Consider the following 14,347-nt stretch of genomic DNA (forward strand, 5'->3'; position numbering starts at 1 on the left):
TTAACTCGGGTTATGTTACCCTAGGAGTTCCACCTACCCGACCACATTTAAAATTCTATCAAGAAAAGAGGATATCATTTGAAATGTAAACGAATAGAATGAATTTTTAAAAAGTCAAGATGAAAAAAATTCTATCCTTAAAGGTGACTAGCCTGTACGTGCCCACGCGCGCGCGTGTGTGTATCACACACACACACACACACACACACACACACACACACACACACACACGCGCGCGCACAAAACCTCACAGTTGGACTGTGCAGAGACTAAGGATATATGGGGTGCTCAGCCACGAAGGCATCTTCATGCCCCACACCACCCTTCAGGCTCAGGGGGCCATCTAGGAAGAGAGGGTGAAAAGACTGTAAGAGCCTCATGGGGAGGAGGACCAAAGTGAACAGCATCCTCTAGGCATAATGGGATCACCACAATTATGAGCACAGCGCAGCTGTGGTTGCCTGCACAAGACTGAGCCAGTTAACCGTCCAGCCTGGAGGGAGGAGGGGCTGACAAGCTGCCACACCTGAATATGGCAGCATCCTTCTCAACACACACGTCTTTCATCCAGAGAAAGCACTCCTGATGCTCTCAGCCCTTGCCTCCCTTCCTCCTATCCTCCTTCTCTCCCTTTCCTTCTCAGCCCCGGGCCATGAATTCTGCCCACAGATAACATGTCTGGATCATCAAAAGCTCACTCCTCACTTAATGATGGGTCTTCATAGCTTTTCCATGGGAAGCAGCCTGACTGAATTTCCTAAGACTAAAACTGAAAACGTTTGTCTTCAGTCCTTATGTCATTCCTCCGGGGTTGTCTGTGGATGTTAAGCCCTTCTGGCCTCTGAATGAAGGACATTTTTCTTCGCCAATGACACATCACCTGTCACCTGCACATATTTATATTAGTTATAAGCCACAATGTCCCTTTCTCAGAATATTCCTGAGCTTCTCCTGACCCCAACAAGTGCTCATTGTGCATGGCTACACCAACCTGAACATTCCTGACCAGCAGCAAAAGAGGCAAAATGATTGTTTTCTAGTTTGGCTGAAGAGATCTGAAAAGCCAGCAGCTGGAAGACCCTGGGGCAGAAGGGTGTGATGCGGAATCTGGGACTGACTGGTGTCTTCAGCTTCTTGGAGAGAGCCACCAGAAAATGGGGCACACTTACCAGTGAGGCGAGGGAGGCGCTATAAAATGTGTGTGTGTGGGGGGGGGGGGGTAATGATGGTTTTGTTGTTGTTTGTTTGTTTGTTTGTTTGTTTGTTTGTAGACAGAATTTCTCTGTGTAGTCCTCCCTCACACTGGAGACCAGCCTGGCCTCTAACTCACAGAGATCCCACTGCCTCTGCCTCCCGGAGTTTTGAAAGGCATGTGCCACAACCACCAGGCAAAGCACGTGATTTCTTCCGTTCCCCTGTAGACAGACTCCATAATAAGTTGTCTCTGAGCCAATCTCCCTATTCCGTCTCCATCTCTGAATCTACAACCGCCCCTCTGCATCCCTCGTGTTTAGAACACGCTTGGGGCCGCTCCTTATTCTATTGTTCGCGCGCTCACGTTTTCCTCTACTCTTAAGCGCGAGCTTAATTTACTGCCCCGGGCAGGAGTGGGGGGTGGGGGAGGGAAACGAACTGGATGCGTTGGGTAGGGGGCGCCTGGGGAAAACCCGCCATCTAACTCCCAGGAAAGCCTGCCAGGGGAGCAGTGCGCCTGCGGCTCCTGTCCTTGTAGTGGAGTCCCATGGAAATCTGATGCCCAAACCAGAGGCTGGAGTTGCTCCTGCAACTCCTGAGTCTAGAACAAACCAAGTGGGGATAAACAGAACCGATCATGAGGTCAGTGTGGGCCTCCCTCCCCCAACACCGCTGGCTGCTTCTGGCGATGCTCTTTCTTGAGGCTATGGCCGAAGACCTACTATTTGACCCTGACTGGGGCTTCGACTCGTATGAAATCACCATTCCCAAAGTACTAAGCTTGAGGAAAGAGGCGCAGGGTGTCGACAGTTCTTTGTCATACCTCTTACAGATAGAAGGCAAGGAGCGTGTGGTGCACTTGCGGCCCAAGAAGTTACTGCTGCCCAGACACCTGCCAGTTTTCTCCTTCACCCAAGAGGACAGTCTGATAGAGGACTACCCACATATTCCAGACCAGTGTAATTACGTGGGCTTCGTGGAGGGCTCTCAGGAAGCCGAATCTACTCTGAGTACATGCATGGGGGGTCTGCGAGGCGTCTTGAACATTGACTCCAGATACTACCAAATCGAACCCCTCAGGGCCTCTTCCCGTTTTGAACATGTAGTGTATCTCCTAACTGAGGACAACTTCGGCAATGAGACCTGTGGTGTGGTTGATGAAGAAACAGATGGGCAAACAGCCGAGGAAGAGGAAGTGGCTAGAATAAAAAACTTTCATCAGTCCTACAAGCACCAAAGGTACTTGGAATTGGTCATGGTCTTTGACCTGAGTAGATATGTGTTTACCCGAGGCAATATGACTAGAATGGTAGAGGACGCCATTCTCTTGGCTTCAATTGCAGACACCTACTTTCAGGATGTCAGCTTGAAGATTCAACTGAAGGCGCTTGAAGTCTGGACGCAGTTTGACAAAATACATCTTTATTATTCCTCTTTATCCCAAGTGTTAGGCCAATTTGTGCTTTACAAAAGAGCTTCGCTGCATCACCGGCTTCCTGCGGACTGGGCACATTTATACATTGCAAGGAGATACAGTGATGCTACTGCGTGGTCTTGGGGAAGGGCATGTGAAGAATTCCATGCTGGATCCGCAAGCAGCTTCCTCAACGTTAATCTCCTGGGACCTGCCACTTGGACTGCTCACGAAATGGGCCATTGTGTGGGGATGTATCATGATGAGGAATTCTGTCAGTGCAGAGGCAGGAAGAGCTGTGTCATGGGTACAGGACGTACAGGGTTTAGTAACTGTAGTTACCATCAGTATTTTTTACACGCGTCTTACAAAATGTCCTATTGTCTATCTGACTTCCCAAAGCTGCATATAGTAGAGAGGTGTGGAAATAAAATTGTGGAAAACAAGGAGGAGTGTGACTGCGGCTCCGAAGAAGAGTGCAAAAGCGACCTGTGCTGCGGGCCAGACTGTAAGTGGAAAGAGGGCGTCAACTGCTCCTCCGGGCTCTGTTGTCATAAGTGCAACTTTCTTCCATCGGGCTATGTGTGCAGGGAGGAAGAAAATGAATGCGACCTCGCAGAGTACTGTGACGGGCTCTCAGGTTTCTGTCCGAAAGACTATTACAAGCAGGATGGGACTCCGTGCAGGTATGGAGGCTTTTGCTTCCATAAGGGGTGCAGATCCAGGTACTTGCAGTGCCAGGCCATTTTTGGACGTAGAGCCAAGGAGGCCCCTCGCCAGTGTTACGATGCAGTTAACATGATAGGTGACCAGTCTGGGAACTGTGGCATTGTAAATGCTACCCGATACACCAAGTGTCATAGAGACAACACGATCTGTGGTCGGCTCCAGTGTGTAAACATTAAAGCCCTCTCCAGATTTCCTGATCACACCCTTCTACTGAGCACCCACCTGAAGAAAGACAATCTCAAGTGCTGGGGCACGAGCTACCATGGGACCATGATACCGCACGGGGTACCCGACATAGGTGATGTCAACGACGGTACCTCCTGCGGTCCTAACCGGGTGTGCCTTAACAGGACTTGCGTTGACTACGCCACCCTGAAGTTCGACTGTTTGCCTAAAAAGTGCAATAGCCGGGGTGTTTGCAACAACAAAAAGAACTGCCATTGCACATATGGCTGGGAACCCCCATTCTGTGTGGAGGTAGGGTACGGTGGGAGCATTGACAGTGGGCCCCCTGGACCCAGGGCGAGACTCGCAAAGGTTCACGTGCTGTACATGCTGCGTACTATTCTGTTCATCTTTTCTGTGATCGTTGTGTGTTTTACGCAGCGAATGAAAAATTTGTTTCGTAAGCGCCAGCAAAAAAACCCAGCTGAGACTCAGGGGAAGAAGAGGTGAGGGGGAGGGGCTGAGAGGCGAGGAGGGAGGGGGGGAAACTGTGATCAGGATGTAAAGTAAATACATTAATGAATGGATGAAAAAAGAATAATCCCTTTGTTTCGCATTCACACAGGGGTGACTTGGGCATTTCTGTACTCATGGCTCATGTTGAAGTCCTACTGGCTGCCATACATTGTAGTGGGACTCTCTGGATCCACCGGTTAAATGCTGACACAGAGACTTACTAACTTTTATGATAATTTAGGCCTTTAGCTGGGCAGACTCTCAGCTCAGTCTAAATCGATGTGACTGTCCTAGCCCACGACCTGCCATGTGCCCAGTCAACTCTGCGTCTGCTCACATCCAGCCGCCTCTGTGTCCCACTCGTGAACCCCCACTTCTAATTTTGTCCTCCTGGAGACCCTCTCTCAGCTCAGAAGTTCCGCCTTCCCCTGTCTGCCTAGCTGTTATCCATCAGCTCTTATTAAGCCATTCGACAAGTGAGGAAGGTGAATGTTTATGAACTATGAGGCCATAAGAACAGCAATTCTCAGCTCTCTGCTGGCACAACAATCAACGGTGGGATAGACAGAGGCGACCTTCACACAGTGTACCCCGACAATGCACAGTTCTTGCTTAGGATCCTTATTTAACTGTCCAATCAGTGCTATACAGCTGGGTCACAACAGTAACTTGAGATTCCTCTGTTTATCCCAGATGCGTTTCCTAGGCTTCCTTCTCACAGACAAAACTCTTAAAAACTCCCCAGGAGCGGAGGGTAACAGAGTGAGGTTAAATCTGTACCACATTCCTTCCTAATGTTAGCGAATGTACTTACATTAGCTTTACTTAAGCCATCAAAATATAAAAGATGGTTCAAATGTTTAAAAAAAAAATAAGGGGCTGGGGATTTAGCTCAGTGGTAGAGCGCTTACCTAGGAAGCGCAAGGCCCTGGGTTCGGTCCCCAGCTCCGAAAAAAAGAACCAAAATAAATAAATAAATAAATAAAAGCAAAACCAAAAATAAAACAAAACAAACAGTCAAGACTCTATCTAAAACAAAGAAATGTCAGGTCACAATGTCACCAGCAATCCTGTCACCTAATACATTTGGTCATTTAACAAGTTCATCACTTATTCAAATGACTCTTGGTTCTTTTCCCAGAATGATGTCACGCAAATTTCCCATACATTTCAAATCAGAAAAAAAAAAAAAAAGAAATGATGTTATTGTTTGGAAACAAATCAGTGCAATCTCCCCCCAGGATGAATTTTCCCTTCAGTTTGGGATCAAGTGTTGGATTACCTGAAAAGACAGCTAATAGTCCATCTGAGTGTATCCATGTCAGAGTACAGCTGTGGTGTTCAGAGTAGAGCACTGTCTTAATGTCCGGGTGAAGGAAGCTCATCTCTCCCCTGTGTCTTTCAGCTTCTGTGGTGCTAGCACCTGGCCTGCTGCATGCCCCTGTGCATCTGCTGCAGGATACTTGGTGGTAACACATTTTATAAGTTAAAAAAAAAACACACAGGTTACAAGGGTTGATCCTCAGTGAGACTTCCTGGCCTGTCTCTTCTGGTGGGTACAGACAGCTCTGTCTGTCGCTGTGTGTTTCTGATGTGGTGTTTAAGGTAAGAAGGGATGGGTCCATTATCCTGAACTATCACAACACCTGTGTTCTGTGTGGCCTATAAAAGACGTCAGCCCTCAGCAGTGTCTTAGCATGGCTGCCAACAAGAAAATGACGTTTGCTGCGTGGTTTGGGGTACTTCTGTCTTTTGTGTCAACTTGACAGAAGCTGAAGTCTTCTGTGAAGAAAATGCCTCTGTGGAGAAAATGCCTCAGTCAGATTGGCCTGTACGTAAGTCTGGGGAACATTTTTTTGATTCAGGATTGCTGTGGAAGGACCCTGCCCACTGTGGGTGGTGCCACCCCCTTGGGCAGGTGGTCCTGGGTGGTACAGAAAAGCAAACTGAGCAAGTCCTGAGGAGGGAGCCAGTGAGCAGTGCTCTTCCATGGTCTTTCAGGTTCCTACCTTGAGTTCTGGCCTTGATATCCCTTCATGATGGATTGTAAAGTGTAAGCTGAAATAAATTCTCTCCTTCCCAAATTGCTTTGGGTCACGATATGGTGTTTATCATAGCAACAGAAAGCTAACCAGGACAGAGGGTCTGTTTCACAGGTAGGTCGTTTTGAGCAGCCCTGGGTTTGTTGCACTCCTAAGTACTACTGAAGAATGCCTTTTACTTCACCCTCCACACCCCCACTATTCTTCAAGTCTCCAATCTTTCCGCTGTACACAGTGCTGCCACTCCAGGAGAAGTGGAAGACTAATTTCCCCAAGGAGTCATTGTCACATCTATGTCCAGAGAGAGGCTGGTCCCACCTCCATACTTGGGCCAGCCTAAGTGGTTGGATACTGCTCAAGGTTGGATCTCCCTGCTGTCCCTGTTGGCAGTGCCGAAGCCTCCTGCACCCTGCCCCAGTCCTTAGCCACAGAGTTAGAAACAGGACAGACACTCGAAGGTTTGTCATCTATCTAATCTACTTTCGATTTGTTTTCTTGTAAAGAAAAAATGGAAATCACTTTAGTTTTGTGATGATCATAATTTTAAACATGTAAGAAGCCTGGCCAGTCATGCAATGTCCTATAACATACAAGGACACTGAATCAGAGCCCACTGACAACGATGGACATTACTGAGAGCCCACTAGGTGCCAAGCAGTGGTCTCAAGACTTCTAACTGCATTATTGTGTGTGTCTCTTGTTCAAAATGGCTCTGTTGTGGGTGTTTTAAAATGACTTTGAGATTTTTTCATTTATTGATTATTGATTGATTCACTTTGCATCTCAATTGCAGCCCCTCCCTCCTCTCCTCCCAGTTCCACCCTCACACATTCCTTCCCCCAATTACCTCCTTTCCTTCTCTGAGGAGAAGGGGAAGCCCCCACCATGGGTACCAACCCACCCTGGCACGTCAAGTTGCAGCAGGACTAAGCGCATCCTTTCCCATGTATACGAGGGTTTGCATTAATGTGTGTGTGCGTGTATGTATACTACCTACATGCCTTGATACTCGTCATGGAAACACTCAAGAAGAGAGCACTGGTCCTCTGTTGCTGGTTATTAGCCAAACCACCTTGTGAGATTCTCTGTAAAAACAAGTGCTCCTAACTGCCAAGCCACCTCTCCATCCCTTATGTTTATTTTCAATAGAAACCAAGTCACAACAATGTTAAAGGACATCCATAGGCCTCCACAGTAATAAAAACAGCATTACTTGGGGAGAGAAATACATATAAGTATTTCTAAGTATATATGTCTAAGTCAGGTAAGTTTAGAGATGACTTACTGAGAAATCTTTAAGTTATTTAACTTTTCAGTGAATATATATATATATATATATATATAATGTTAACCATTTCATGCTCATTTTGTGGTAACTAGGATATTTCATTTATGTAGATGTTCTATAGAACTCTTTTTTGAGATACGGTCTCAGTATGTCGTCCCCATTGGCCAAGAACTCTTTCCATTGACCAGGCTCTGTGTAGACCAGGCTGGCCTCCAATTCATAGAGATCAGCCTGCTAAGGGACTAAAGGTTTGCCCTAGTACACCCGGCAAGACTCTCTTTCTCTTACACAAGTAATACTGACTTCATTAAGCCACCCCCCATTTTCTCCCCCCACTCCCATTGTCTGCCTTCAGTCTGTGAGTCTTAGTGAAGTAAATCCCTCAGAGAACTACATTTACGTGGGGGTTTGTTTTTTGTTTTTTGTTTGTTTGTTTTTGCTTTTGTGACTGGCTTCACGAGTAGAATCTTCAGAGTCTATCTGTACTGTAGTATGTTGATGAGAGACACCCTGACATGCCACATAAATGGTTTATACTTTCTTTCTTCAAACATTTGCTATCCAAATGTTCTCGGCTTATAGGTGTGAAAGGCATTTTTCTAATTGCTTTGTAACTCAGTTGCTGGCAGCTACAGAAATGTGTCCAGGCCCTGGGCCATTTCTATCGAACATCAGTGATGATAGCAAACCCCTTTACTTCAGAGATGGCCCCAGTCTCCACAGCTTTGACTCAACTATGGTGTCAGAATTCTCTTTCTTTATAAGACTGGATGACTTGTCAAGGTGTCTATATACTACATTTTCTTTTTTAAAAACTGGCTGTCTGTTATGTTTTAAAGTTTTAAAAATTGAAAGTCTTATTTTTTGAAAAATTTACACCCCTACCCAAGTACTGTATTTACACCATAGCCACTCACTCGCCTCTGACCCACCTGCATTCCTTACCTTTCTCTCCGATCCATAAGCCCTGAGGTGAGCATGCTATGCTGAGTCCCGTGTGTACTCCTGTTGAGGCTCACCACTTAGGAATGGCTAACCAATGGGGGGCTCAGCCTGAGAGAAAACTGATCCCGCCTCCCTCAGCAGCCTTTGCTTGCCCAGCCCCTCATCTAGCGGGTAGAGCCCTGTGAGATTTCCCTCCCCTTTGGCAGGTCAGCTGGTGCTGTCCTTGCGCGGGGCTTGCTTCCATGGACATTTTGTTAAGCTCTGTATTTCTTTCACCATTCAGCTTTAGTTGCTTCTACCTTTCTTCTAGTCTGAGTAAGGCTACTGAAAGTCTTGGTGCGGAAACATTTTTCTCTGTGTGTGTTTTCAATTCTTTGGGGGAACATCTGAAAGTGGAATTGCTAGATCTTATGGTATTTATATTTTAATTATTATGTTTTGAGCTGCCTCACTATTTTCCATTTGTGTGGGTACCTTTTCATATTCTGGCTAGCTAGCACTGCCCAGGGGTTCCAATTCCTTTCTTTTTAAAATCCCCTCTCTGTACATACATGCATGCATACATACATACATACATACATACATACATACATACATACATGCATGCATGCATACATATTACACATTCACACATCACATACACACATGTGACTATAGAGTCATGGTACAGGTGTAGAGGTTAGAAGACAACTTCAGGTGTTGGTCCCACCCTGCCATCTTGTTTGAGACTGTCTCTCTTCTTCACGGCTACACATGCAGCCTAGCTGGCCTACAGGGTTCCAGATGTCTCCCGCTTTTCTTTTCCATCTTGCCACAGGAGTGCTGAGACTACAGGCGCTACTCGGCCCAGCTTTAAGGTAGCATCTGGAGATCTAATCTCAGGTCCTGATGCTTCGTGGAAAATGCTGGAGTTGCAGAGGCATCTCTCCAAGGGTTCCAATTCCTGCCCATCCTCGTCATCACAGGAAATTTCTGACTCTCAGTAATGGCCTTTCTATGCTTCTGAGGAACTATCCCATTACAACTTTGACTTACTTATCTCCTGATGATCAGGGATGGTCAGCATCTTCTTATACATTTATTGGTTATTTGTGTTTTCACTGCAAATATGTATTAAATTCTCTTGCTCAGGTTTTCATTGCTCATTTGTTTTTGTTTTTTAATTTGGTGTTTTCCAAGAACCAACAACTAACGGTTTCTATTGTTCACTGACCTCCATTCACAGCTTTATTGTGCCTTCTATCTGTGACCATGGCTTAGTTCATTTTGTTCCTATTACCTTAAGATGAGTTTATTTAAGATTTTCTTTGGGGGGGGGTGTTGGTATTGGGATTTAAAGTGAATATATAAATAATTTATTTTTTACAAAAAGAAGAAAGATTTTCTTTCATTCAGTGTGTTGATAACTAAAATTTCCCTATTGGGACTATTTTTTTTTAAAGATTTATTTATTATATGTAAGTACACTGCAACTCTCTTTGGACACACCAGAAGAGGGCATCAGATTCCATTACAGATGGTTGTGAGCCACCATGTGGTTGCTGGGATTTGAACTCAGGACCTCTGGAAGAGCAGTCAGTGCTCTTAACCGCTGAGCCATCTCTCCAGCCCCCCTATTGGGACTATTAATAAATTGGGTTTTTACATTTTTTATGTGTATGGATGTTTTGCCTGCATAAATGTCTGTGAACCACATTCATATCTGGTGCCCATGATGGGGTGGGCAAAAGAGGGCATGAGATCCTCTGGAGTTGAAATTACAGATGGTCCTGAGAGGCCATGTGGGTGCTGGGAATTAATTGAACCTGGGTCCTCCGCAAGAACAGCTTGTAGTTTTGACCCCTGAACCATCCCTCTAGTACCTGTGTTATTAAATTTGACACCTGGTTTTTACATTTTTATTTATGTCAAGGTACTTTTTAATGTCCTCATAATTCACTGTTTAGGCCTGGGAATTTTCCAGTTTCCACTCTGCTGCGATTTCTAATTTCATTCCATTGTGATTGGCAAAGATGCATCGTGTGATTTCTTTTCTTTCTCTTTTCCTTTCATTGAAAGTAGATTCCTTTTCCTCACTTAATATATCTGATTACAGCTTCCCCTCCCCCTACTCCTTCCAGTTCTTTCCCATTCCCCCTACCATCTGGATCCATTTTCTCACTAGAAAAGAACAACCTTCTAAGAGATAACAACAGAATAAAATATAAGATAAAACCAAAGCTATCATACCAAATTGGACAAGGCAAACCAACAGAAGGAAAAGAGCCCAAGAGAAGGGACAAGAATCAGAGACCTGCTCATTCACACACTCAGGAAGCTCACAGAAACCCTACACTGTAGGACATAATGGGGAGGACCTGGTGCAGCCCCGTGCAGCCCTGTGCTTGGTGCTTCAGATGAGCTTTCTTCGTGTTGATTTAGAGCATCTTCTCAGTGTGCTCATTCCCTGTCACCCTCACACCCTTCCACGGGTTTTCCTGAGCTCTAAGGGGAGGGATTTGATAGAAATACGACATTTGGGGATGAGAGTTTCCAAGGTCTCTCTCCACACGGTGTCTGGCTTTGGGTCTCTGTATTTGTTCCTATCTGCTGAGAGAGGAAGCTTCTCTGATGATGGCTGAATGAGGCACTGATCTATGAGTATGGCAAGATATCTTTAGGAGTCGTTTGATCACGACGTTTTCTTTTTCAAACAGCAGGGTTTGGTTTCACTCTAGATACCTGGGCTATGTGATCCAAGCAGTGTTGGGTATGGGTTCCATCTTGTGGAGTGAGCCTAAGTCAAATCAGATAGATATTGCTTGGTCACTCCCACGAGCTTTGTGTCCTAGTATATCTTGCGAGCAGGACACCATTGTAGATCAAAAGGTTTGTGGGTGGCTTGGTGTTTTTGTTTCTCTTTTGGTAATGAGAAGAGTGCCTTCCTGTACCAAAGACACTAGCATGTAGTGGTGAAGGCTCTCCATGTTCATGTGTTAGGTAGGTGTCTTCATCAGCGGGAACTTGCTATTAGTTTGGGGAGAGCAACCTATTATTTTGGTAACAGCCTGGGTTGTTTGGGGGATTTCCACAGGGCCCCTTTGGCCAACAGCTCAATTGGCTATAATCCAATTAGCATAGGAAGCTTCATTTGCTAACAAGAGATGGCCAAATGGGACTGTCTCCCCCATTACTTGGCAATTTCACACCTTCATATTTGTATATATTTTAAGAAGCTTCTACAATATTAAGTTTTTATACCATCTTTCAAGTGTCCCTTAATTTTAACTGTCTCTCCTCCCTTTGTCTCTCCACTCAATCCTCCAATTCCACCTGCCCATTCATCCACCCATAATTATCAATTCTATTTCTTTATCCTAACATACAAAATCTATCTATCTAACCTCTGATCCCGTACTCTATATCTGCCCTCTGTGGTTCTATGGATTGTGACTTGGTTATCATTGATTTAACAGCTAATATCCACATATAAATGAATATATACTATATTTGTCTTTCTGGTACTGGGATACCTCACTCAGAATAAGTTTTTTCCTAGTTCCATCCATTTGTCTAAAAATTTTATGATTTCATTTTTAAAAAACGATTGAGTAATACTCCATTGTGTAAATGTATTACATTTTCTTTATCCATTCTTCTGTTGAGAGACATTTAGGTTGTTTCAAGTTTCTGGTTATTATGCATAGATAAGCATTGAAATTGATAACCAATCATCCTCTTCCGGCTTGGGCTTGGGGTCAATGCACCAAGAAGGTCAGGATTGCCCTGAAATACGGGACCTGCTATGGTGCCTCCCTCTGGAAAATGGTGAAGAAAATTGAGGTCAGCCAGCACGCTAAGTACACTTGCTCTTTCTGTGGCAAGACCAAGACGAAGAGATGAGCCATTGGCTTCTGGCACTGTGGCTCCTGCATGAAAACAGTGGGGTGGGTCCTGGACCTACAATACCACTTCTGTAGTCACAGTGAAGCCTGCCATCAGAAAACTGAAGGAACTGAAAGACCAGAAGAAGCCCTACCGTCTGAGACCTGCCAGGCCTGCACTAAATGGGCTAATTTACAGGAAAAGGGAAAAAAGAAAAAGAAAAAGAAAAAATGGTTAACCAAGTGATAGGATTGAGTGTCCTTTGGATAAATGCCCAAGAGTGGTATGGTTGGGTCTTGAGATAGATTGGTTCCCATCTTCCTGAGGAATCACCTTCCCAGTTTCCATAGTGATTCTACCAGCTTGTACTAGCACCAGCAATGTGTGAATATTCTCCTTACTACATATCATTGCCAGGATAAGAAGAAAGATAATTATGTACCAATTTCCCTCAAGAACATAGATGCAAAAATATACCCAATAAAATACTTGTAAACTGAGTCCAAGAACACATCAAACGGATCATCCACAATGATCAAGTAGGTTTCATCCCATAGTTGGAGGGATGGTTCAACATTTGTAAATAAGTAAATGTAATCACAATGTAAACAAACTGAAAGACAAAAACTACATGCTCATCTCATTTGATGCAAAAAAGGCCTTTGACAAAATCCATCATACCTTCGTTATAAAAGTCCTGGGGAGATCAGAGATACAAGGGACATACTTCAACATAATAAAGGCAGTTTACAGAAAGCTCAGAGCCAACACTAACTTAAATGGAGAGATACTAAAAGCAATTCCCCTAAAATCAGGAACAAGTCAAGGCTGCTCACTCTCTCATACACATTCATTATAGTACTTGAAGCTATAAGACAACCAAAGGAGGCCAAGGGGACAGAAAGTATAAAGGAAGAAGCCATCTGTATTTGCAGATGATATAATAGTCCACATAAGTGACACTAAAAATTCCACCAGGAGTAAAGTCTTCCAGCAAAGTAGTTGGACATAGTATTAACTCACAAAAAATCAGCTGCCGTCCTATATTCAAATGACAAATGGGCTGAGAAAGAAATCAAGGAAACAAAACCCTTCACAATGGCCTCCAATTATATAAAATGTATATTATTTCTAATATAAATTACAGATTCGATGTAATTCCCATCAAAATTCCAAAGCAGTTATTCACAGATTTTTGAAAAGACAATTTTACTTTCATATGGAAACACATAGACACACACGCACACACACACTTCCCTTTATCCTCCTATCATGTGCACCACTAAGATCTTAAGGTCTCATTTCTTCTTCACCCCATGGCCCTTTCTAGCTTCATAGGTGCTACAGACATTCTATGTCAGTGGTTCTCAGCCTTCCTCATGCCCCAACCCTTTAATACAGTGCCTCATGTCCTGGTGACTTGCCCAACCATAAGATTATTTTGTTGCTACTTTGTAACTAAATTTGCTACTGTTATGAATTGTAATATAAATATCTATGCTTTCCCATCGTCTTTTGGGGAGTCACATCCCATAGGTTAGGAACCCCTGCTCTCTATGTTTCGGTTTCAGGTCTATGTCAGGGTCCTTGATACATTTGGAGTTGATTTTTGTGTAGGATAGGAGATAAAGGGTTAGTTTCCTTCTTCTGAGCATAGATTTCCAGTTTTCAACATTTGTTGAAGATGTTTTTTTTCTCTATGTGTCTTCTGCTCATCTTCCTCAAAACCCAGGTGGGTGTAGTTGTAGGGCACTCCATTCTGTTCCACTGACCTGGGACTGGTTCTGTGCCAGCACCATGCTGCCTCAATGATACACTTTTTGTTCAGAATTTCCTTGGCTGTCTGTGGTCTCTTGTGCTTCTGAAGAGTTTTAAGGTGTTTGTTTGTGTTGTTTTAATTTTTTAAATTTCTGTGAAGAAAGTCAGTGGTATTTTTGTTAGGATTGATTACACTAAATCTATAGATTGCTTTTGCAAAGTAACCGTTTTCATAATATCAATTCTTTCCAAACCACGAGTATAGGACATCTTTCAATTTTTTAATGTCTTCTGTAGGGGGGTTAGTCTGGTGCTGCTATGTATTCAAATGCTAACTTCTGGTCCCCTAAATATTGCCTCCCCCCAGGAGATCCTCACATATATGTAAACCTTGCCCCACCCCCAAGTTATCCCTGATTGGTTAATAAAGCT

General features: G+C 44.2%; 1 protein-coding gene and 1 pseudogene across 1 annotated transcript; both read left to right on the top strand.

Annotated features, from left to right (window-relative positions):
• Window positions 1–1,790: 1,790 nt before the first annotated feature.
• Window positions 1,791–5,232, top strand: Adam30 (ADAM metallopeptidase domain 30). Its single transcript, NM_001109600.1, is given in 1 exon segment — window positions 1,791–5,232. A coding segment is annotated over 1 exon segment (2,181 nt). The 5' UTR covers window positions 1,791–1,831; the 3' UTR covers window positions 4,013–5,232.
• A 1,450-nt stretch (window positions 5,233–6,682) lies between these two features.
• On the top strand, window positions 6,683–12,395 carry Rpl37a-ps4 (ribosomal protein L37A, pseudogene 4; annotated as a pseudogene).
• The last annotated feature ends 1,952 nt before the right edge of the window (window positions 12,396–14,347 follow it).

The sequence above is a fragment of the Rattus norvegicus genome, chromosome 2, assembly GCF_021556685.1.
Source record: "Rattus norvegicus strain SHRSP/BbbUtx chromosome 2, alternate assembly SHRSP_T2T, whole genome shotgun sequence".
NCBI classification, from domain to species: Eukaryota; Metazoa; Chordata; class Mammalia; order Rodentia; family Muridae; genus Rattus; species Rattus norvegicus.